Source organism: Falco rusticolus, chromosome 12 (assembly GCF_015220075.1).
Source record: "Falco rusticolus isolate bFalRus1 chromosome 12, bFalRus1.pri, whole genome shotgun sequence".
Taxonomy (NCBI): Eukaryota; Metazoa; Chordata; class Aves; order Falconiformes; family Falconidae; genus Falco; species Falco rusticolus.
The window spans coordinates 13,645,466-13,667,999 of record NC_051198.1 but is presented as its reverse complement, the minus strand read 5'-3'; the positions used below and the strand labels follow the sequence as shown (position 1 = coordinate 13,667,999).

The 22,534-nt window shown below is 40.1% G+C and overlaps 1 protein-coding gene across 4 annotated transcripts in view; it reads right to left on the bottom strand.

Annotated features, from left to right (window-relative positions):
• The window catches only part of ZFAND3 (zinc finger AN1-type containing 3), a 145,678-nt gene extending 126,684 nt beyond the window's left edge, over window positions 1–18,994 (bottom strand). The window contains exon 1 of one of the 4 annotated variants that reach the window (XM_037405156.1): window positions 18,838–18,994. In XM_037405156.1, coding sequence (XP_037261053.1) covers window positions 18,838–18,908 — 71 coding nt within the window. In that variant the 5' untranslated portion in view covers window positions 18,909–18,994. Of the gene's footprint in view, window positions 1–18,820 lie in introns of all 4 variants that reach the window. The other 3 variants (XM_037405153.1, XM_037405154.1, XM_037405155.1) reach the window with 3 other exon arrangements.
• Window positions 18,995–22,534: the final 3,540 nt, after the last annotated feature.

Sequence of the window (22,534 nt, the reverse complement as noted above, 5' to 3'; positions counted from 1 at the left end):
GAGTGAAGTTTTCCTGATCTACAAAGCAATGCCCTTTACATATCAGGCCCAAAGATTTTGAAAAATTTTATCTTGCCATTATATAGCTGAAGGTCAGTGGTTGTACCTGTACTTCTGGCATTTATAGTATATAATATGAAAAAAGCTATATGATTTTATAGAAGTATGTCAATTAATTCATATGTTGGTTAAGGGAAAGCAGAACACCTCTAAAAAATTAGCCTTCTCCGTAGAAGCTATGTTGTAGGAAAGCTTTACATTCTATCAATAATGCATGGAAATACGAAAGCAGAATCTGTGTGGATGGAAAAATGCATTTTTTTTTCCTTTACTGATTTATCTTCCAAGTTACAGAAGCTTTTAAAACTGTACTGAACCAAACATCATACCCTGGAATGTCACTGCTTACAGCCTGTCTTGGACTCAGGGACTCTTCTCTTACGCAGTGCGGGCATCCATATCTCACTGAAACTAAAGGGGCTTTTTTTGGGTGCATGTTATCAACCATTTTATTATGGCAAAGACTGGTGCGAAAAGTAAAAATACTCCAAACTACTTTTAAGTTCATAGCATTGAATGTTAAACATCCATACTAATCAGCGCTATTGCACTTCCCCCCTTGCTCTGCCACCTCTCCTCTGAATTTAACAGGAAAACACGTGAATTTGAAAACCTGCCGATTCAGGATACTGGAACTTAAGTTGTATTTTAAACACCTTTTTTTTTCCCATTACCGTCATCTAAATTCTTCCCCTACGCTAGTCAGTGTGTTCAGTAACCCCTTCTTGTTCCCTACTTCAAGCCATTTACTTCTTGGCCTGTTCAGGAAAAATCCTGTTGCTGTCAGGGCTCCCCACACATTACAGCACACAGTCTAAGGCACAAGGAAAAGGGTTAAGGACAGAAGAAAAGTTTCCATAAGATACTTAAACATATTGCACGATGAGGCTGCAGAAAAACTTGTATAGGAGTTAAAATGCAACAGGAGAGCAGACCTAGTAAATTTAGGGTTTCAAATTTTTTTCCTCAAACTTGTAAACCACTTCGCAGGCTCTAAACACACTCACGCAACAAATCAGTAACTTTTACGAGAAAAACAACTATGTCTTTTTGAAGCACAACAAATACCTGAAGTCACCTCCAACTCACAATTGTCTGGGAATAGGTCAAATGACACAAAAATTAGGTATACTGCTACACAGTCTGTCAAAGAAATAAGTCCTAAGTAGAATGTCAACATAATGCTGAGAACATCTCTCTCCCAAAACAATTTGTGAGCAGAAATGATAACTGTGGAGTGACGCATCCTATTGATGGGGAATATGCATATATATTTTTTAAATACACAAGATCATTTCTACCAGTAATTAAACACACAAGAGTAACCAGTAAGAAGTCCAAAAAAAATACTGCCTTATGAAATTAAATAATTATTGTACATCTACAATGAAAATAATTAATTTCTGTCCACAGCCATAGAAAAACATTTCACATTGTATATGTGAAAATGAGTCATAAAATACATAGTGACTTATTAGTATTTTAAATGTCAAACTATGGATGGAGCTATGGTTAGTTATTCTGTTTTATAGCATTGCTTTAACTGAATGTTCTGAATTTTTACAAGACTGAATGCAAACTACAGATTAAAATATACAACAGTTTTTTCTCTGTTATCTTGCCAGTTGGGGAAAACATTAGAATGCTGCAGCATATTATTTATTCCAACAAGTAACTGATTTCAAAGTTTTTAACAACTGGTGCAATATTAAACATATAAATGCTTTATAAAAGAAAAGGACTTCACAACTACATTTTAAATGCACTTAAGTGAAGTCACACACTATCAAATGCTGACTCTGCTACTGAACTAAATCATCTCACTAAGACATTAATCACATTTTTGGCTTTGGATTCAGTCCTACGAACCTACAATCACTGTTTGATCACATTACATAAGCACGGATGGTAACGTAACATTTTCAAAGGCTCCTGAGTGTCAATGGGATTTGACACACAAGTCATTTAAATGCCTTGAAATCATTCATTATATTTGGACTTGCAGTGAAGGACACTCAGTTATAAGAACTATGTTTGCCTTGTTAGCCATGAAAGATAAAGAGTTCTTTTTGGTTTGAACCCAATCGTGTTATTTTCAGGGCTTCTATAACTAGGCCCTCCCAGTAAATAAATCAAAACTCAACCTTCACAAAAAAAACAAAAACAAAAAACAAAAAAAAAAACCCAGCAAAGTGCATTACACCCTATGTTACATGAGTAGAATTCAGGTGGCCTTATTCCAGTCTTGAGCTTTTCAATATTTGAATGTGAACAAAAAGGCTGAACAATCTCAGCAAGAGAAACGCAGCAAGTCGAGACTGGCACCCCCTAGGCTGAAAATGTGCACCGATTCCTGATCTCCATCAATGTTACTCATTTTTTTTCATGTTCCAAGGTGTAGAAACAAGTTTTAGCTATTTTTCCTTACAAATCTTTCAGCCTTACACATTCCATTATTATCCTCACTCCTCTTAATGACATATGAAAGGTAAAATAAATTTTGATTCCTTTCTTACAGTTTGTCACCCAAAGCTGGTGTTTGATAGTACCCATCCACTGCAACAAAAAGCTGTTCTGTACTTCCTCTGGAATATAGCTCCAATGAGTACCCGCAGGTTGTACAGAGTATGAGCAACCCTGCCCTCTGCTCTCACCCAGTCACCACTCCAATTTTGATCCTATAAGTAGTGAGTGCCATAACCAGTGGACAGCATTCAGCATTCCCCACGTGCACCTTCCATTCATAAATCTCCCATTATGTTTGCAGTAAGATAACAAATAACTTGGCTTTCAATCTCCTGTGCATTTCCCCCAACTTTGTAACTACACCTCTGTAGCTGAACTCATTTGTCTTTCTACTAGCCTCGGGTATTTCCTGGTCTATGTTGTATCACACTTCTCTCCTCTTTTACCCAATTACTTTGGAAAGCAATTCCATTTTAGGATTTTGTACTATTCTAGTGCAGAACACTGATTTATTAACAGTTGACAATTTTGTAAAATGTCAACTTGATATATTATTTTTCCAGTTTAGAAGGCTCTGTGTCTCTAAAGTACAAATAAATATTTTCATATGATTGCTGCTCCAAATTCAGGTTTAGTAAAATTAAAGTTTTAACGAAAAATGTATTTATCTTATATTTCAGTCTTTCCATGGCAGCTCTAGCCAGGTGTACATGGCTAGGACTTACAAATAATAACAAATCATGTAAAGCTGAAAGAAACAAGTAGAAAGCTTTTCTTTACAACAACGAAAAGGCATTTCCTATTCATTTTATAATCTTAGCAGTGCAGCAGTACAAGAAAGTGTTATACAATAATCTGCCAAAACAGAAATAAAACCTGCTAATCTCATCTCCTCTCAGCATCTAACTAATGAGAAATGCAACTTAAGTAAACACTATGTATGCTAAATCACAGGGGGGTTGGTTAAGTGTTTAGCTTAATAATCAAACATGCTATCAACAGCAGTAAGTCTTGTTTGGAAACAACTTTGACATAAGCAATCTGTTGAGCTGATCAGTGACCCACAAATCTAAACTCCCAAATTTAACTAGCTTGCTCTACATTAGTCCACTTTTGCATTTTAAACATGCAAGTTCTGTTAATTCATACAATTAACACAAGACAAGCACTAGCTTATTCTCCTGAACTACAAGTCCATTTGCAGCCTGTTTTAAGTAAATAAATTACCAGGATCTCTCAAACAGCTTAAATATTGCCCTCCATTATGCTACTTACTCCTTCAACATCTAAAGTAAAATTGTAGAAAGTATTGATATTTACCATTCTGTGATGTGCACCTTGCTTTGTTATAACACAGTTGCACATAAGCAGTGAGTTTTTTTTCTAAAGAGTTTTAATCAGTATGTGAAGAAGTTTGCAGTGGCTATGTAATTAATTATCAAGCTAGCTCAAATTTTTTGTCTAGCCACTTGACATTTTCCTTATAAATTTATAACTAAGCCTTTATGCAAGTACAGCAGATCTAAAATTTGATGGCTGGAGGACAGAGAGAACAAGGTCACCCAAAACAAGTTTTATTCTCTGACAAAAACAAAAATACCTCATTTTTCTTTTCTTCTTGTGAGGACATAGAAGAAAAGGTAAAAGGAAACTAAAGGAGTTATCTAAATGTTAACATGCTTTACCCTCCCCGCTTCCCACTTCCTTCAAAACTTTGCCACAGTCTAAATTAACTCCTGAGTGTAGACGTTTGTGATAGCCTTTCTCATGTTGTACTTTGAAAGCTCACTGTCAGGAGCGCTTATTCCACCACTGTTCAGGTGAAAGACCCTCAAGCAAGACCGCAACTACTGCAGAGAGCAGCGCGGACCAGCTGCACAGGTACTACTTTTCTGCACTAAGTTAGTACTGGTCACCTGGCCATGGGAAGTGAGCTGCTACACGTGCCGTTCAGGGGAAGGCTGGGCAGGGAATAGCACTCTCCAGCAATGGAGTCAGGTGCAAAGTTGGGATGAGACCCCCTACTCAATGTGCTGTGCCTTTGTCCTATTTGACACAGCACACTTCCCAGGTCTCAGGCAATTGCATTTCAATTACCAGGGTAGAAAGAATTCAGCATGCACATTTTGCTTTAAAGTTCAAGGGTTTTAAACATACAGTGAAAAAACAATCCTTCATCTCACATCCTTCATCCCGTGACAGAAGGAAACCTTTACACAGACTGGTATTTTGGCTTTTCCATCTTCAGTGATCCAGATTAATGCAAATGTAAACTGTAATCTTCACAGCTGTCATTTTCACATGGTAGCTTTTACTATTTTAAGTGTTTAAAGTAGACAGCCTAGATTTATTTACATGAACAGAAACAAGGGTATTGCAGTACTTGCAGAAACCATTACATTACCCTCACCATTTTCCTATTTCGAAATAGCATGGAGAAAGTGTGGGAACAAGCCTCAACTTTTTATTTTCCTCTACAAATTAAGACTGAAGGGATAAATCATAATCAGTACTCTTATTTCATCTAATTCAGACAGTGGGAAATCAGGGCCAAGTTAAATATTTCATTCGCTTGCACGCAGAGCAAACACCAAAGGCTGTTTCGTTAGATCAGCTTTTTAAGCATTTTTGAAGGTAATCTTAGGCAAAGGCACAGTAACCAAGCACTGAGTGATCATTAACAGCAGAAAATAAAAATGAACCCCGTATCATTACCTCATCCTGGACTCTCATCCAAGCTATGTGTAACCTTCTCAGTACATGAGAACAAGGAAGTTTTAACTACCTAACCACTGTGACAGTCTGCAGCTGCAAACTACAACTCTAGTGCCTCATTAACTACGTCAAATTAATGTTGAATCCTGAACAGAAGCAGGAGTTAAAAGGAGTTTTAAAAATTAAGCAAGCAGCAGTATCAGCCCATAACTCTTCAGTCATGTCTAGGCTCCAAGAAAAGGAAAAGAAAGAAAAATGAATGTTTCCACGATTCTGCTTGACTTTAAGCTTTTAATCATACATCTCTGTACCTTCTTCAGCTGCATCCTTTACTGATGGAAAGCCCCTTCTGAAAGGAGACCACACTAATCTTCACAGAATGATGTGGGTTGTAAGGGACCTTAAATATTATATAGTTCCAACCCCCCTGCCATGGGCAGGGATACATTCCACATCTTCTCTCACCCTCCATTTTCATCAAAGCACCACAGTAGTCTAGGAAATTAAGTGGAAGGTTTCAGAGGTGTTTTTTTTTTTAAAAAAAGTGTCTCCAACTATGAAACTAATGAATAGCAAATACGTGAATTATGAACTTCATGTACATTGGTTTCTTGCCCCCATCCCAATACTTTTAATTAACACCCTACTCCCTGCAAACAGTAGGCTGGCAAATTAAAGTTTTGGAATTTTAGCTCTCTAAGCATCATTTTTCTCAAGTCAATTTATGTAGATGTTTTTGTTCTGTTACAGGAAGGTGAAACACTATCTATATCCCACCAAACAAAATGTATATGCAATGAATTAAACACATCTGCAGCTATCTTTAGATGGTACAAATTAAACTATCAGCCTATATCTTTTGTGGTAAGGATAACACCACATTCCATGTTTGCTACATACTGTGCTACATGATTTTAGGAGAAACAGTGGTTTCTGAACAATATCCACAAGTAAACAGCTGAAAACAAACATACAGAAACATTCATTCAGGCCATCTGTCCAGCTAGCTCATAGAAGACACTTGTCTTTCATGTCCTAGTAGTAGTTTTGTTGCAGCCATGATGCCCTAAGGATATAAGCAAGATTGATTTGGGGGACAGAGGTAATATCTAGGTATACACTTCAAAAAAGCAGACCAGCTTCCCCATACACTGAAGAAAAAGCCTGTGCCTCAAAAAGCTGGTCTAGTTTTTCCAAACTAGGAAACTTTCCAAACTCAGTTGTGCTACTAAAAATGTAACATCTACCTTCAGAATTTGTCCTGCATAATAATGAGGGACAAGAAAGCTAAGCAGATGAAAGCACCACTGATTAACCAGCTAATAGCGAATCCCAAGATGAGGATCAGGTACACCATTTCCCTTACCCTCTTCTCTAACTGCTTTCACAGACACCCAAAGAATGCAAGTCTTTAGAGCTCCCATTTGTGTCACAATCCTACTACATAACCTTAAAATGAGTACAAATGCATTTGGATCATAAATTGCCTTAAGTATTTATTGGTTGAGTGGCCTTAAGTAGTCCTCAAACAAAATTAAAAAAAAAAAAAAAGGCAGCAAAATCATCTCCAATTTCATTTTTATGACATACATACCAGGAAAAATACTACTAGAATAGTAGTCAAAGTCATGTTCAAACACAAAATGTTTCTTTTACAGCTTTTTCACCCTGGAAATTGGTATCTTCTTGTGCTACAATAAGTCTTTAGCTACACAATCCATCTACATGACTGCTGCAAAAGCAGCCATTTCAGTTTTTATAATTCTGTATTAAAAGTTGCAAAGAAATTTAAAAAAAAAATATAAATAAAAAAATCTATAAAAAAATAGAAATCCACACACAACTTCAACATTTCCAACTACAACATAAAGACTACTTAAAGCACTTCTGTATTCAAGTTTGCCACAAACATGTTGCTAATGGAAGTCAGAAACCAACTACTAATTCAGCAATCTGAAATAAGGACAGAATGTTAAGAAGAAAGCAGCTAGATCACTTTCTGTCTCAATGGCATCTAGGACTATGCTGGGAACCTTATGTGAAGAGGGGGGAAAAAAAAAAAAAAGAAACTAAAATTACAGCAACCTCTGAAAGCTGTAGTCTTAAGTTCCTCAAAGCCCTGGTCTAGTTTTGTTTAGTTTGGGTTTCCAATTAGAGCAGTTTCAAAAGCAACCAGTAATTTCAGTTATCTGAATTTCGGATGCGCTTCAGAAGACATGTCAGCTCAGGCAACTGAATACTAAAAACCTGTAATGCTAGAGTTCTCATTACGCCTGGAAGTGACGGAATGTCCAGTATTTTAGTTTACTTTGCAACACATCAGTTTAGTTTGCTATATAATGATATATATCACTGTGTTTTTCTTTTACCTTTTGAATCTGTCTTTACAAGCCACTTGAGCAGGACAGGAAGTGTTAATTATTCACCAGAAAGATTTCTGGTCTTTCCTGAATTAGTCACATGAGAACATTAATAGTCAAAGGAGAGAATGCATCACAGAATAATGGATAATAATGGGGTCCTATCTTCATCAAGAGAGTGCTGCAAAACCACCTGAGACTTGCAGATGTGTAATGCAGGCGGTTCTTGCTCTTCTAATTGCATAGCAACTCTTCTGATTGAAAGAAACTTCCTCCACCCACCACAAACACTTCCTTCCACATGAACATCCCTGCAAACATGTCAATCGGTCAATATTGTCCTAGAGCAAGTTCTGATTTAAAAAAAAACACCTCTCTCTAAAGGACAGGGCTGGAGAAGCTGTAGATACTCCTTGCTACCAAGTCTTTCATCCAAGGCTCCTAAAGCACAGTTGAATTGAGTGATACATGATTCACTAACAAAGGAAAACATCCAAAGGGAAAAGCATGGACTGACTGTCACACAGTGCACCATCAGCAGAAATAGTAGTAAATCCTTTCCAAACTTAAATGCCAAGAAGGGGACCTTTATTTAAAAAAAAAAGGAATATTCTACTACCCTCATTTTTATAGGTTTCTAGTCTCTAAACTCTTGTAATAAATGTAAGATGTATATAAAAAAAACCCATAACCAGCATTAGAGCACAACGTCTATACACTTGGAATTGCAGTACCCAAGAGAAAGTTAAAACAGGAACGTGCCTTGTGTCCAAAATAAAACCAATGCTAACAAACTACAGACAAAAGAACATATAGTGACATTCTAACATCTAACTAATTCTGGAAAATAAATATATTCTAAAATAGGCATGTTAGAAGTATCACAAACACCCCATATTTCACAACACCAGGAGTTACAAGGAGCATAGTTAGTCCACTGTCTTAAATAAAATGAGGAGTCAATTTGCTCCATCTTAGGTTAACTATTATTTCCAAGGCAAGTTTGATTTCAGTTGCTTTGCCATGAAGTATTAAGCACAAAACCCCAATGCCAAGCAAAAGATATCTGAAGTGTTCAAATATTATTATTAATTGTTTTATTTTGAAAGCTCAAAATTAGTTAAGACCTAGGGAAGTTACTGAGTATACATGGATTCATCCTTAAAGCCCTGTATCAGTCATAGCACAGCTGATGGTTCATCCACACTTCTATGTAAAAACAAAAAAACAAAATTTCAGCTGCTTCAAAGAACTACTGTATCTTAATTTTAGAAGATTTAAAATAATTTTAAAAAATCAAGTCATAATGCTTTCCATATTTTTTTCCTAATAAAAACTAAATAATTAGACTAACATGCTTGCAAATTAAAATGGGAGACAATATTATGGAAACACACCATGTTAAAAATGCTTTCACCCTTTCAAAGAAGTACACAGTCAAAAGTCGATTCTAAAAATAGAAATTATTAGATTTTAAACTTATTAATATATTAATGATTCAGGGGAATGTTTGAAACGTGTCTGCATAAATAAGCAAGCATTTATTAAAACACAATTTTAGAAACCATTATTGTCCATTAATTCACTGAAGACTACTACCAAAAAAAGGTAACACTAGGACATCAAACAACGAACAAGCATTACCACATCCAGCACGAATACCTCCTCTTGAAAACGGGTGTCAGCAATACCCGACCTAAGAGTCACCTTTCTCTAGCTAAAAATGCATTTCATTGAGTCATGTTGGAAACTTGTTAAAGAGAAGTTTCAAAGACAGTTAACTGATTTATCAAAAGCTAGATTCCTTAATATTGGCATTATTTTGGACCAAAAAAAGCATCTAATCAACACTTAGAAGGACAATACAATTTCCACTTCTGAGGGGCTCTTGGTAAATGGCAGCATTTTGCCTACTTTCTATATGCAACTTCCTCTGAGACACCTCTAACAACATATAATTAGAGATCAAAATGCTGCTGTTATGGTGACAGGGTTGATCTCAGTAACAGTCATATTGTGAAGGCCGGTTGTCTTTTAGCAATTAAGTCAATGAGGACATGACTTTGGATTCTGTTTTCTTAAGTGCACAATTAAGGGGTTATCATAGAACCAGCCTGCCTTTTTTTTCCCTAAACACTACTTCCAATCTAGCATTGTGCTCATTTCTTCTCCCCCTTCCTTAGGTGCTTAGGAATTAAGCAGGACTTTCAAGCAAGCAGAAGCTAAATATCTAGATTACTAAAACAGGCCCTCAAACAACTCTCCCAGCAGCAGGCACTATATAGACTAAAGAGCTAGAAACTAAAGACAGTTATAACCAAACCACCTCCTTTTCTCTTACCTTGTCTGACTGCTTATTAAAATTATTTTAGGAAAACCAGATTTTATCTCCATTCCAAATTCTTCATTACTTCCAGTTAGTCTCTTTAATTACAACAAATAAACACTGGAAATCCAACACTAGCTGAAGTACATTTATTAGAGGACATAATGCCAATGAAAGTAATTTTAAAAATAAATTCCTTTAAACCACTAATACAAATACTACAACATTTAGAAACTGAAATTTGTCTTCCTCCCATTGACCTACATTCTTCAAGTTCAGAGCATGCACACGGTGGCCAGATTAAACAGCAGGAATTGAACAGGATACCTACAAGTCTTTCATAAATAACATAGGGCACCATTCCCGGCTGTAGAGAAGACTCCAGAGAACAGATTAAATGTAAAAATCTATCAACAATTTCCTATTACAGCTTCTCTGTACAGACTAGTACTGCGCTTACCACAATGCTACTGCTCAGACACTATTAACAGAGAAATTGGTACACAACACTACAAATGTCTTCCTTCTCCAACTCCTGGAATACTGTAACTCTTCAACTAATACATTCTCCTGTGTCCAGGTAAAGAATAATTTAGTGAGTGGAGCTGCATATTAAATACACTGTTTGATTTCCAAGTTGCAAGACTCCCAAAAAATTTGTTAAAAGAAAATAATTAAGTTGAAACCACACACTCCTTAAGCAAATACAATTCTCACCAATTCAAATAAAAATCCCTATTATTAAAGAAAAATAAATAACATCTTAAATTAGAACATAATGGTTGGGCATTTTCACAGAACCTAAAAATACCAACCCACTTCTACTGCATGTAACATCACCTCCATGGTCTGAAACCGCTGGTCATCCACACAAAGGTTTCATTTTCAGAAAGTATTTTTCAGAATCGTTTTGCATTTGCTGCATATAGTGTCCTCAACAGTATTTTCTTACAGGGCCTTTTCTGTATCCTGAGAAGATGCCTTTCTAATAGCTGCAACTACTCTGACCTAAGTTCCTGCACAAATCTGACATCTAGAAGTCAATTCATGCTGCAGCTAGTGCCAGATTTTTAATTCTTCCAAAACCAGAGAAGAGACTCCACAGCAGTGAGCGCTGTCTATACTGAATAGACAGGAAGGATTTTTTTCCATTTCAGCAAAAGAGATGAAGAAAAAAAAAAAGGGGGGGGGGGGGGGAGAGAGAACAGATCAGTGTAATTTACCAGCATAAACTGAGTAAGAAGTTTTATCTCCAAGATTTAAATAAGGGTTTCAACATAACCAACACCAAATACTATCCAAAAACATTCACAAGACATTTGTGATAACATTTTAAGATACAAAGGTAGTCAGCCAAGGTTGCATATTTGAGGAGATAGAGGAGCACAGTGACATTTTAAACTTCAAAGAATATAAGCAATATTTTGCTGAGAAAGTATATTATGTACATAATTCCTACCAAATGCCTCAAAAAAAGCCTATCTCTATTTATATGCACCAACTTCTAACTTAAAATAATTCTAAAATCCAATAATAATAATTAGCATAGCATGTACTCAAGTCAAAACCAAACATCTCCTATGAATATATCCATCGGGGATCATTCTCTCGAATTAATGCTTTGCACCACTGATTTCAACCTTAAAGAAAATACTGGGTCATGATGCTTCATCAATTCCAGGCTTCAGTACCTCTTCAAGCCCAACATGCAGCAAGAACATTACCACTTTTGTGGAAATTTGATGTTAAATTGGTTAACATTTATGCAATAAAAAACAGCGACAGTATTTCCTTCAAACTGATACCTATAACTGATATATATAATATAACTGTCTACAGACTGGACTTAGCATTAGAAACTTTCAAGAACCTAAAGCATGTTCAACAAAATGGAGCAATATACAAAACACAACATATCTATGCGACCATACCACAGCTGAACATTTTACTGATTAGCATTAAGACAGATATTTCATACCACTAACTGTAGAATAATCATTAGCACTGCCCAAATCATAATACCTTCAACTAATCACAGTTTACAGAAGACACGAAGAAGGTACTGACTGACAGGAAGATAAAAAGAAACCTGGAAGGTGACCTAGACACAAACTTTTAACTCCTCCAAGCTTCAAAAGGCAGCACACAATCTACTTGTTCATTCCACTTGTAGGAGCAGCAGCTATGACACTGAATTTCATTCTGACTGATGAGGAAGTTACAGTTACATTAAAAGGTGCTAGTTACATCTGTCTATAATTACCATAGCATCCATCCACAATGAGAAAGTATTTCTAAAACATTTTATACAAAGGTTTTGAATAAATTCATGGTTTAAGCAAGTGTGTGTTTTCTCAAATTCTGGTTTACTGAAGGAGTGAACAGACATTTTTAATCAAGCAGGCCTATTTTTTGATCTTCTTAAATGAAACACCCTCATACACCAGCTGTCTGAATTTATTCACTCCTTAGAATTACCACACAGCAAGAGTAAAGGAAACAAGATCAATTCCTTTTTTTTTTCCCCCCATAAAGAAAACAGTTAAATTATGGAACTACTTGTTGCAGGACACTGTCAGGGTCAAGAGTACATATGCATCCACAAAGTCATTACGCAAATTCATAACAAAATAGGTAAGACCTACTAAGCCATAAATCTATAAAACAGAAGACAACCTTATGCCAGACTGCCAGAAGCAAAGGAGGTGTACCAAGGTAAGCATCACGGCATGCTTTCTCTGTCTTTATGCTTATTCCCTCAGCATCACTTACCACCCAAATCAGAAACAGGGCTGGATGCATCTTTGGTCTGATCCAGTACAGCTGGTTTTCATTAAACAACAAAATCTCCTTTTTGTTTTGTCTATTGTATTAAGTACCGCAAAAGAAAGCATTGTTTTCACATTCCTAGAAAAGAGCTTATTACATTTAAAGTATTAAATCCAGTTCATCTGCTTTTACTTTGAGTGCCAATAACCCCCATTCCTAAAGGTAAGCTTCTGCAGCAAATAGAAACCTCAGCCCTGATCCAGAATATGGTACCTTGCAACTGTGGTTGCAAGAGGCAATTACTCACTGTACAAAAAAGGGGGGGGGGGGGGGGGGGGGCGGGGGGGGGGGAAATCTATCTTTTGGCTTTAGTTTATATGCTCTTCTAGTTGTATATGACTGAGGGCAATCACAGGAACCTCAAATATTAGCATTCGTTATCCTGCATATTCTTATTCAAGCAGGGAACATGACAAAGTTCAATTCCCAACCACCACTCCCTCCTCAGCTAAAAGCTTCTCTATGTCTCATAATTCTCAGTATCTTCAAAAATTAAGATCCAAGCAAGAAATTCCATTTGGTGTCTCTCCAATGCCCGTTATGATCCTCTGTAACATTTCCTAGGAAAACCTGTAAATAAATCAATTCCTCATCAGTCTCTTTGTCAGTTAAATAATTTGTCACTTCTATTTGTGCAACACACCAGTAGATGTGCTACAGCAGTTAATGATGCCTTTAACTACAAACTGATTCCAGTTCTTTTACCCAAGGATTTGACAGAGCATTAAATAAGTCCATGCATAACATTAAAAAAACAAAACTAAAAATGCAATGTTCAAGTATTTTTAGTCTTAACCTAAGAACAAAACAGAGTACGAGGACCACAGCAGGCAAATTAATTACCTGGTTCCAACCAACTAGTTTCCTGTGATAGATGGCCTATTAACATTCGTAATAAATAAAAACAAATAAGCTTTTATCTTAAAAAAAAAAAAGGGTTAGGTCTTGTACAATTAGCCTTTCTAAAACGTAAGTGCCATTAATTTATTGATTTAAATTGATTTCTCACTTTAGAGGGAAGAACTGACAATTCTGATCATCAACACCTGTAGAGAAGCCCTCCCCCTCAGACAGTAGTACCCACACACAGCTATCCAAAAGCAACTTATTTGATCCTCACTGCTCACTATTCACCCAAAGACACCAGTTAATACTGAGGCCCAATAACCTCTCTGGTAGCACATATGTTGCCTTTCATAAACTGACAAATTCATTGCTTATTCCAGCATCTGATCCAAAGCTCCTGTTAAGTGATAACCTGGCTAAGGAACTGCACGATACAAGCCCAGTGAAAACTAATTCTCAGAAGGAAAGGTCCATTTCAACAGTTTACTCAAGCCTTATTTAGGAACATCTATGTGAGGTTTCAACAGTGAGTAAATCAAACTTAGGTTTACAAAGGCATTATGCATTCACAATGACCTACGCAGCCTATGAGATTAGAAAATACTTATTAAAAGGACAGTGACGGAGAGGTCATATGGAATGAACAGCTGTAACCACCAAAAAAAGGAAAAGGCTAGCCAGAGAAGAAGCTTCTTAACAGCACATACATACATACATACATATATATAGTCGTCATTATTTGTTTAGAAGCTAAAAGCACACTTTGGTGATATGTAGTCACAAACTAATCATGCTTATGTTAAATGATTCACCATTTGATCAAATGTTTAATTTTAGTAAACAAAATTGAGAAAAGAGCCAGCTCAGCATGGCAGGGACCTGATGATACATAAGTGACTGGAAAATCCAGACTCAGAAAGAAAGTCTGGATTGGGCCTGCACAGAATGCTTGGGGCACAATGTCTCATCACACATATGATGCATGCAGTGTCAGAGAAAGGCAGAACAAATGGTAACATCCTGCAAAACCCCTGCTGGCATGTTCTCAAACAATATTGCCATCAGTTTTAGCTGACTACAGTACCTTATAGTTGCCAGAAATAAGATGAGATGAAACTAATCATACTGTGTTTTCAATCAACTTCCTGCTGGCTGCAACCATTTCAAGAATGGAATTCATTTGTTTTACATCCATTAACACATTTCCTTCTTTTCTGGTTCTAAGGCACTGAATGCAATAGTATGGTGTCAGTCTGGATCATAAGAAAAATAAGCAGCAGTCACTACAGTACAAATAAAATCATAAAAGTATTACCCTCTCTGACATACTCCTTCACAGTATATGCTTCTACTAGCCAAGGAATATTTTAGCTTACAAGTCTCATCTATGCATCTAACCTTTTAACAGTAAAAGCCCCAGCCCTTTGATGAGCTACACACAAATGAAACCTTCATGGAGTCCTTTAAATGGCCAAAGAGGAATTGCCAACATGTAGTTCATTAAAGGATCATGCTTAATCTCTAATAAGCAAAATGGCTTAACTGGAATATATACACATAGTAATATTTTCATGTATTTATTAACTTAGAGTTAAAGATTTTATATGTGCCATAAAGTGAAACAGGTTTCTGGAATGCACTGGTCTAAGAAAAAACCCCAACATTATATGGTTTGTTAATCAGGAAAAGAAGAATTTTTCGAGATTATAAGAATGAGAAGTTAAGCACAGCATAAACTCTAGATGAAGTAAGCTAAAGCAACAACTTGCATACTTCACCCTTTCCAATTTTTGTATACTAAGGCTATTCCAATAAAAACCAAGATAGTTGCCATTGACTAAAGTCTGAGATATAAAAATAGGAAGAGGAGCAAAATATTTCCAAACAATAATTTGTATGGCTTTTTCATAAATAACATGAATACAGATGAGGTTTCCCAATTGAAATAGTTTTGTAAAATATAAAGATCTCAGTGCTCCATTTGAACTTTACTTGAGCAGAAATGACAGGCTGGACATTCTAAAAAGAACAGTAGGTCTGCAGAAGATTTAAGGATGAATTCCATGATCTTCAACAAAACGTAAGCAAATGTTAGCCATTGACCTTAAGCAGATGTTTCAGAAGTTCTGAGCAGTCTCGTCAAGTGTCTTCTTTCAGCTATTCATTTTTAAGTCTCTTAGATCTTGAAACATCAAAAGTTTAGTAGTTCCCCACTCACTAGAGATTCCTGAGACCTACAAGATCTGATTTCTAATATAAAATCAAACCTTTTAAAAGAAATATCGAATCACTTCAACTTTAATGCAATAGTACATACCAGTCGTCTTTAGTAATCTCTTCACATGCCACCACTATCAAAGTGTATCTCGGGAGCTATTTCTATCACTGTTCACCAATAGGCAAGTTTTAGCCCAGAAAGCCACAGCTTACTTAAATTTTAATGCTTCTTTAAGTATTTTCCTTAATGTTTCCTATCTCTGTGGATTACTGTAGAAAGCATGCATCTTACTGCAAACAGTCCGGGCTAAGCATTACATAAAACTCAATAAAAAATATTTTAAAAATGCCATCTTTTATACTTGACAAAATTGAGACCTTACTGTTTGACCCCAACACTGAGTTGTCCTGCTACTTACATGGTTCAGGCTTACTCAAGGAGAACTGTGAAAGGATTCTCAACCGTTGGACTGATGGGGACAGGGAAAGATAAAGCAACACTATTCCTCTATGCTACTTTATCTACCAATTTCATGGTAAATACTACATTTAAATTACAAGTTTCAGAACTTTCCATAGCCTTCAACGTCCTGCCGTTAAAGAGCAAATATGGCCCTGTTAGTCCAAAATGTGACTTGACAGACATATAAGTGACATGAAAGTCACAGATAAGACTCTGTCTTAAGACATGTTGCTAGTAATAACCCTAGTTGACATCTAGAGCAGTGGAATTCCAACTTCAGATGCATATGTGGTTTTGCTATCACGATTTACTTTCTTCAGAAAGCTGATATAAAACTGTGACCCCTCTTAAGCGCTCCTGCCAATGCAACTTCACTAGAAGGGCATGTCTACACGGATTTACCATCCGAACTTTTCAAGCACTAGCAAGGCCGAGGTAAATAAGGACAAGAAGACACTTAGGTATTTTCCAGTCCTGAAAAAACAACAATCCATAAAGATCTGGAAACTGACAGAGTTTTGGGTTTTGTTGGGTTTTGTTTGGTTTTTTTAAGGGCAAAATAGGTACTTAGTTTGCCACTCTGTATCAAAATGTATCAAAAAGACATGTAAACTGAAAAACATTCGTTTATTCACTGTACTGGTAGAGAAGGTGAGCTTTTTTTCCACAGTGCTGTCTTTCAAAAATATCTTACAACAAACACTACTGCACAGATGACACTCTGAAGGAAGGGGGGGAAGCAAAAAAATACCATTTGGATAGCTGCTTGTGCAAGGGAAACTGTACATTAAAAGAAAAAAAAAGGAAAAAAAAAAGAAAAAAAAGAAAAAAAGAAAAAAGAAAAAAAGAAAAAAAGAAAAGAAAAAAGAAAAAAGGAAAGAAAAAAAAGAAAAAAAGGAAAGAAAAAAAAGAAAAAAAGAAAAAAAGAAAAAAAAGAAAAAAAAGAAAAAAATAGCAGCTTTAAAAGACAGCGGGTTTTCTTGCAAGCCTCCTGTCACCATTAAGCAGATCCTTGAAGCACCAGATTTTCCTCTCATTATCGCAACGTGCTGAACTAGCCAAGAAGTTCAGGCCAAAGAAAAAGTTCACTTTCAACTTTCTGCAACTCTCCTTTCACACCAGTATCATGTTACAGAAGTCAGTACACTCCATTAGAGATAGCAGCAACTTGCTTTCCGCTACATTACAGAAAACATCAGGCCTAAATACAGGAACCTACCAAAACAAAAATAAACAAAATAATTTACTGTATGTTTATAACCTGTCTCCCAAGACCACTCCCAGCAGGGCCATGGCATTTGTTGCAGTTCAGGCTTCTGTCATAACTCAAAAAAAGTATTTAATCTAAAATCCTGCCACTCCAATAAACCAAACAAATGCACAGTGACATCACTAATTCATTCTTATTGCATCTCTTCTCTATCAGTCTCCACTTCCCCAGAGTACCTTAAATTGTATGACATAAATCCCAAGAAGGTACAATCATAGACAAGTGTAAATCTCAGGTGGGCTCTCAAAAGTCTATTTAGACACATATTCTTTCAACTTTCCATAAATAAGAATGTTAGGGACTAATATTCCTGTGATATACATTAGAGACACTTTATGATCCTGTGTATCTGCCAGTATACCATCTGCCATGATACATCTGATTTAAAAAAAAAATAAAATAAAAAAAAAATCAATAATTGAAACATCTTCAACAGCAATGACCCTAGGGGTGAGTTTAGCAAGGAACAGGCTTACTTTTTTTTTCACCTTTGGCAAACAGGAATGACCCTACTTCCCTCTTTCTAAAAGAGGAATCGGCCAACAGCTAGCAAGGACCTTCTCTATTGTGAACCTCCCTGCCCTCATAAGGTGGAGACAGAAGTGTGTTTCTGTCCTCAGCCCTTTCCCCTCATTAGTTACGCTGCCCTGCGCGCACAGCAGCGAGCGGGCGGCGGCGGGGCAGGGACGCGCCAGGCACCGCGCTCCGGGCCGGCCGGGCAGCCAGGGGCCGCCTCACTCACCCGCAGCCCGAGGCAGGCCCCGCAGCGCAGCCCGCCGCCCCGCAGCCCCACAGGGGGGGCAGCCGCTCCAGGAGACCTGCGTGTCTGGGGAGGCGAGCGGGCCTGCCCCCGCCGGGCTGCAGGGAAGGCCGCCGCCGAGGTGCCCGGGCCGCTCCCGCCCCCGGGGGCAACGCGGCTGCCTCCCCCCCCCGGGTCACCCGCTGCCTCCGAACCAGGAGCCGCCGCCGCCCGCGTCCCGGCACGCCCCGCCACACGCCGGGAGGCAGGGGGACACCCCTCTCCCCCCCGTGGGCACCCCCTGCGGCCGCCCCCGCCCCGGGGCGAGCTGCGGGCTCGGCCCCCGTGACAGGCCCGAGCCCAGGGCTGCGAGCTGGCCCGGCGCCCCGGCCACCCTGCCCGCCAGGCCAGGCCCGGGCCCTGCCCCCGCCGGCCGCGGCCCCCCGCCGCCTCGCCCTTCGCCTCGCCGCCCGCCCCCCTCCCCGCGCCGGGCCGGGCCGAGCCGGCTCCAGCCCAGCCCCCTCCTCACCCTCGGGCCTCGCTTACCCCCAGAAGCCGCAGGGGCAGCGCGGTGGCAGGCTGGGCGCCTTGCTGCGCTCGCTGCCGGCGTCTCCCATGGTGGGGCCGGGGCGCGGGGCGGCGGCAGCGGCGGGCGGGGGGGCGCGGGGCTCCCAGCCGGGATTCCAGGCCGGTCAGCTGGAGCCGGGCGCGACCACTGGGGAGGCAGCGGAGGGGACAGCGCGGGAGGCGTCCGGCCGCGCCCTACCGGTCGGGCCCGCAGGGTAACGGGGACGCGGCGCGGAGCTCTCTGCGGCGGCCCCTCCCGCCCACCGGTGTCCGTAACGACCCCGCTGTCACAGCGGGACGCGCCCGTCCTCCCCCGCCGTTCGGCCCGTGACTCAACAATGAGCCCCCCCCGCCGGCGCCTTGACTCCCCCTGCCCTGAGCGGGATGGTTTCGCCGAGCCGCCGGATCAGCTGGGAGTGGCATATACCATAGCCCATCCCGGGGGAGAGACGGGTTAGATCGGGGGCGGGAATTAGGAGAAAGGCAGGTTGAGAAGGCCCCTCTAGACTCGAGAAGGCAACGCGCTTCTTTGTGAAAAGGACTGGGGGGACTGTGGCCTGCAGAGCTCCCTGGCGCCGCGTCCTTCTTTCGCCTCTACCCACACGTTAGGCACAGAGTGGTACAGCCAGGGAAGACCGGCGGGGTGGTGGTGCCGGCGCTGGTTGCGCATGCGTAGACGGACTTCGACGCGGAAGTTGGTCGGCGGCGGGCGGGTCCCCGGGGGCCTTCCTCGCTGCCCGGGGCAGGGGGGGCCTGGGGGGGCCCGCATCCCCCACCCCCCTGGGCTGGGACCTGTCCGAGCCGCTGGAGCTCAGGCGCAGGCCCACGGCCGGGAGCCGCCTCCCCGAGAGGGGCTAGTCGTTGCCAGCCCGGTGTGCGGGGGGGCGAGCGGCCTGTGCGCACTTGGGTCTCTTCCTGGCGGTGGCCGCCTCTGAGAGACCCCGGTACGGGGGGAGGTGGAGCGGGCCTTGGTCTCCACGAGCTCCGTTTGCTTTCCCGCTAGGCCGCTCTGCTTCGAGCTGGGCAGGAGGCCGGGGAAGGCCCAGGTGGTGACGCCTTGTCTTTTCGTTCCGGCTCACTCTGTAGATGTTCGTCCTCGGGTTTCCATCGGTACGAAATAAAATCGGTTGGTTTGGTGTCTGACATACGTGGGTTGCTGGGTTTTTTGCCTGTGGTAAACAACACTGACTGCCTGAGGATGCTAAGCTGAGGGCTGGCTGAAGCCGGCGGAAGGCAGGCTGCTTTGGCCCTCGTGTTCTGGCCCCAGAGACAGGGACCTGCAAGAGGTAAGCTATGGCAAGCAGCGAAGTTACAGCGGGCACGGTGCATAGGTGATTACCGGCTGCCGCCCTTTGATGGACAGGAAAGGAAACGGGAATTTCCAGCATCTGGATTTGACGGCTGAGTAATGGGGATTGTACTTCTGGTATGGGTTTAGCAAATGGCCTTGAGCAAGTTACAGTCATGCACTCACCATGCCTTGGTTTTTTTGGCTGTGAAGTGGAAATATTGCTGACCCTGTGCTAGAAACGGCCTTTTGATCCAAGTGGAAAGTGCTATGTGGAAAAATACTGGTGTGGCAATAATGAAGGTGGAAGTTTGATCTATTCCTGAGGTGCTGCTCCCCATCTTATACTTTGATTTCTGCTTTGCACTTAAAACCAAGGTAACTTATGATAAACATCCTTAACAAAGTCTGGAGTATGTAGGTCTTTGTGAAGAGCTAATTAATTCTGCCAATGACCTTTTGACTTTAATATTAACTTTCCTAAAGAATTTTATGTCAAATTAATTCATGACAGAGAAAAAATGGTAATTAAATACATACATGCTTAAAACTTTTTAATAAAAAGTTGTAATTTAATTGAAGTCATGTAAACAAAGTCCTTTTGAAGAGACTGGTTTGTGACAGAGTTTACTAGTAAAGGTTGTTTTATGTAACCATTGAGTCTGGGCTTACCTGACTCTTGATGCACCAAGCAGGTTGTTTATGCTTCGGTAGCTCAACCAGTTGCTGCTCTTTCTCAGCAGAGGCTTTGAATGCAGTAACATTAACTTGAGTGTGAGACCAGCGCGGTACGATGGAGATGGGACGTGTGTTGAGAGTTTTCATTGACACATTAACTGGTCCAGCTGCTGGCCTTCTCTAAAGTGTCTGTGGCTGCATAACCACCCCATGCACCGAGGCATGAGACCTTCCTCTTGGCACAGCCTTCCGAGGAGCCTAGCTGCTGAGGCAGCACCTGCTGAGTGCACCAAGAGAAGCGAGTACTTGAACAAAATAGCCCTGGCCTCATTAACGCAGCCCTTTACACCAGTAAGTCAACAGAAAAATTAAAATTGTCTCTTACGTGCTGCCTACCTGTACTACTACCAGAGTCTGTACATTCCCCTCAGTTAAGGACTACATGTGGGCTTTTGAAAGATTATTTGATAGTTAGTTTGTATGTCCTTATTTGCTATTAAAGGGAGCTCATGTTGGGTTAACTTTCAAGTATTACAAATGTCAATGAGAAGCATTCTCTCTGCTTGGTAGTCTTGCGTCACTTCAAATAAACCTTTCTTGATTTTGTAAAGTTGTGTTGGGGTAACATCAAAATTCTAGTTTTCCAAGCAGCTCAGATTTTTAAAAACCCTACAGTGGTGTGGTAATTCCCTCCAGAGTTAAACACAAGAAAAACATGAGTTTTGGGATAATGTTATTGCACAAAACACATATTAAGCATGACGACAATGCAGACACCTGAACAACTCTAACTCTGTCCACTACTAATGCCCTAAGGAGCAATAATTGTGGCGGGACAAAAACTGTAGGATTATAGTACAGTTAAATACTATAGGACAGAGAAGAGGGAGCATGTGTGCTTTGATGCTGTCATGCCATATGTTTATGATACATTTAGTCTTTGTTGGTTTTTTTATGTACAACTTTGCAACACTGGTTTTGTGTAATTGTGGTATTTCCTACTTTGTTTCAACAACACAAAATTTAAATTACTGATGTATCCATTTGGCATTGTTTCCTGAAAATTTAGTGTGTTAATCTGTACCTGCTTTTCTAAACCCTTTAATGTTTTGATTTGTGTCACGTTTCTACTAATCATATCCATCCATTTGCAACCACTAGAAAGTGTGGTTTTGCAGTGCAACGCAGCAGCAAGGGGAAGTACTGGTGTGCAATGCTTCTTCAGAGGCTGGCAGGGAGAAAACTGGTTCAGCTGATCTAAAATGAACTCGGTCATGAACAGGGCATCGCAACCTCCATTCAGTGCTGTGGGCTCTTCCTCGGACAGATCTCTTGTAGAGCCAGACCTCGGGCTTCCTGAAGAGTTTCAGTGCTAACTAGCTTTTTTCATCCATAGAGTCCAAGCCCTGGATGCTTTCTCAACTAATGTACACACATTCAGAGAAAAATGGATAAAAAGCACTTCGGAAGCATTTGCAGGGATATGCAGCACATTAGTTGGATAGGGCTGGGAATATTCATATGCAGAAACTCATCATATGGTCCAGATAGAGCAAAGTGTGTTTCAACTTTGGGAAGCAAATACGCATTGTAAACACGTATCAGGTGAGGGAGGGGAAACCCATTTAGTGATGGGAAAGTAACTTGAAGAACAGTGATGCCAGAAGAGTAGCAAGCAACAGTTTAACTACAAGACAACAGAAACAGCTG